The 3,382-nt window shown below is 47.1% G+C and overlaps 1 protein-coding gene across 1 annotated transcript in view; it reads right to left on the bottom strand.

Annotated features, from left to right (window-relative positions):
- Positions 1–1,396: 1,396 nt before the first annotated feature.
- The window catches only part of Ldah (lipid droplet associated hydrolase), a 77,322-nt gene continuing 75,336 nt past the window's right edge, over positions 1,397–3,382 (bottom strand). The window contains exon 7 of the mRNA XM_021202464.2: positions 1,397–3,164. Coding sequence (XP_021058123.1) covers positions 2,973–3,164 — 192 coding nt within the window. The 3' untranslated portion in view covers positions 1,397–2,972. The remainder of the gene's footprint in view (positions 3,165–3,382) is intronic.

Raw genomic sequence — 3,382 nt, 5'->3', positions numbered from 1 at the left:
CAACAACAACCCCTAACCAGGCAACAACCAACAACAACAACCCCTAACCAGGCAACAACCACCACCACCAACCCCTAACCAGGCAACAACCACAAACAACAACCCCTAACCAGGCAACAACCACCACCAACAACCCCTAACCAGGCAACAACCAACAATAACCCCTAACCAAGCAACAACCAACAACAACAACCCCTAACCAGGCAAGTGCTGGTATCATCCCGGCTTCCCAGGCGAGCAGTGAGGAGACTCAGGGAGAGGTGGGATCGATCTGGAGACAGGGTCTCTCTGTAGACCAGGCTGTCCTTAAATTCAGATATCTGGGCTCTGGCCTCTTTCTCCCTGGAGTTGGGATCAAAGATGTATGCCACCACTACCTGGCTGGGATGAAATCTCATGTAGTGTTGTAAAGATATAAACAAAAGATCTGGGATTTAAACTCAGTTCACCCTTTGCTGCCTAGAAGAAATCTACTGTCTAGAAAACAATGACAGAGAGACGTGGTGGAAAGCTTTCTGCTTTGAAAAATATTTTATATATCCTTGAAGTACTGCAAAGCTCCAAAATATTGGTAGATCCAGTGGAAAGTATTCTCTGATACATTTGTGAGAAAACTGGCAGGAGGCACCACAGACCCTAGGTGTGTTCTGGCCTTCTCAGTATAAAACAAGAGTTCTCTTAGGCTTACACAGTACAGTCACTGAAGTCGGAACATTAACACCGCCTGCCATCTTTAGGTACTATTCAAATCATTCCCCAGTTTATTTTATAATAAAAATATTCAATCTAGAGTCAGGGGTTGTATTAGCTTGTCATGCCCCTTTATTCTTATACAATCTGAATTGTGACAACTTTCATAAGGTTGAGGGAAAATCAAAACACCGAGGTACAGGGATGTCCAAGGGTTGAGAGGTTGACTGAAGGAAATAGTGAAAGGAACCCAGCCACGAGCCCGCATGAGGGGCCTCTGGAGCGTTGTTCATGGCTCAAGACAGACTTGAAACCACCATGGGCCTGGATCAAGGTTCTACTGCTTTTTACCCAGCGTCAGACAGCTTTATAGTAAGCACTATGAAGATCACAGGGACTGCCACGTGCCTAACTGGAACATTAGAGAAAGCCACTGGAAAACGGACCTCAGCTACTTCCCATTTATTTTTGTCTCTTGCCCTCTCTTCGTCTGATGTTTGAGGCAGGGACTTGTCACATAGTTCGAGATAGTCTCAAAGCATGTTTCTGGTGCCTGGGGAGGCCAGAAGAGGGTGTCAGAGCCTCTGAAACAGGAGTTACAGACTGTTGTGAGCCGACATGTGGGAAATGGGATGTGGGTCCCTTCCTCTGGAAGAGTGGCTAGTACTCTTAACCACTGAGCCACCTTTCCAGATCCTCTGTGTAATTCTCAAGGATTCATGTCTTAAAACCCGATTCTTCCCTCTTCCAAAAGCGCAGTGACAGAAGCACCTTTGATAGCTGAATTCAGCCTATGCAAACTGCTTATACTCGATCCTTGCCTACAGCATAGAGATCAGACCAGACACAGCAGCGACTGCGGGTGAGACATTTATTATAAAATCTCATTTGATGTTGAGGTGAGGAATAGGAATGAGGAACCAGGGCCTTTTAAGCAGGAATTGGAAAACAAAGAGTGACATAAAATAATTTGTTCCAGTAGGTCTGGCTTACCAGGACTCGTTTTTATGCGTTGATTCCCACTAGTGACCACGCCTGTTCTGTAAGCAAGGCACTCAGAGCCTGAATCCTGGCCTCCCAGGTCAGCTCTGCAGGAGACGTCCTTGTGCAGACACCAGGGAGGACTCACACACCAGGGAGGACTCACGGTGTCTTCCTGGGCTAAGGGCACTCCTTGGCTGCAGCCTAGCTTTTACTCTCTGAGAGGCTGAACTTCTCTGGAGAAGCCATGCTGAGCGATAAGAACCCACTCCTCTCACCACTGAGAGGCAGCACAGGAGAACTGAATCCTTCATCAGGGCCTTAGGGGTTTGAGAGGAAGGACCTTCTCGCTGCCCTTGAGGAATGGATGATACTGCTACGAGAGCTTTTCTCTACAAGAAAATGGAATGCTTCCAATTGTTCAACTTTCACTGTAGACAGTTGGGTTTATTGGCCTCTGAGATCTTAGGATTGAGTCAATTAAGGTAAGGTAGCAGAGCTGTCCAGTGTGTCAGGAAGTTAGCACTCTAACTTTTCTACTGGACTTCGAGGTGAAGTAATACAAATTTAATGACTTTCAGAACTCTGTTCATTCACGAATCCTTTCTTTCCAATCAATAAAATTTAGGCAAATGGAGAATGACTAATGCTTTAGTCAACAATTTAAAACACCTTTCCAAAAATTGCATCCTAGGAAATTTTCAGAAGGGAAGGGTCCCAAGGCAGTTAATGGCATCATGAATGGGATGGGTGGCTCACTGCATCCTGTGCATGGAGGTCACTGGCTGAATCACACTGATGAGAAATCCCGTGCAAATCTGACGTGGACACTTCATCCCTCCCCTCTTGCTCTAGAGGAGCCAGCAGGGACCTGGCATTTCAGGGGTCAGGAGAGGCCTGCTGGTTATCCTGTGGCGGGGTGGAGTCAGGCTCCTTCAGCAACGCTGTCTAGTTAGTTGATGAGTGTCAGGCAAACTTGATTTTTGGTTTATTGCAGGTGAATCATGATTCTCAGGGTGATGCTGTCAGCCAGGACCTGTATGAAGTCTGAACTGATTGCCCCCTGAACTGGGAAAGTGCACCGTCAGCATCCTCTGCTCATTGCTCCCCATGGAGTGAGCTGTCAGCCGGGTTCACTTTAGTCTTAACGCAGGGTGTGGGAGCTGGGAATCTGTAAGCCAGGAGGGTCTCGAGTTTTCCTTCAAGCATTAGAATTAAACATTTGCCCCTAAGCAGAACATACCTAGAGCTTTTATGTACTGGCTGTAGGTGATTTTTTTTTCCCCTCCTTGGGCCAGTACTTATTTTTTGGGCGGTCTATTATTTATCCAGTCAGCAACTATGGTAGCCATCTCCTGGCTAAAACCGAGAACAAACGCATGTGGTATTCCTTTCTCACAGAGGTAAATATTGCCTTCTGGGAAATCCTTCTTCATGTCTTCATAGTACTTTACTGGGCACCAGCCATCGGTTTTACCATAGTAAAACTTAAGCTGAAAGAAAAGCAGCAGCATGTTATCGTCCCTTCCCAGCAACAACTGATATGGGTGGTCTGCAGGGCCCTGAGGGCAGCACTCTGCCCAACCCCCGCCCCGAGCCCTCAGAGACCACGGGATTCATTAAGGCAATGTGATGGGAAGAAAGCCACCTGGAGACTTTGTGGGGCAGATTCCTCCAACTCACTAAAGGAGCACCTGGAAAGGTCCTGTGA

Source organism: Mus pahari, chromosome 7 (assembly GCF_900095145.1).
Source record: "Mus pahari chromosome 7, PAHARI_EIJ_v1.1, whole genome shotgun sequence".
Taxonomy (NCBI): Eukaryota; Metazoa; Chordata; class Mammalia; order Rodentia; family Muridae; genus Mus; species Mus pahari.
Note: the sequence above shows the minus strand (reverse complement) of the source record. Positions and strands in the feature narration are given on the sequence as shown.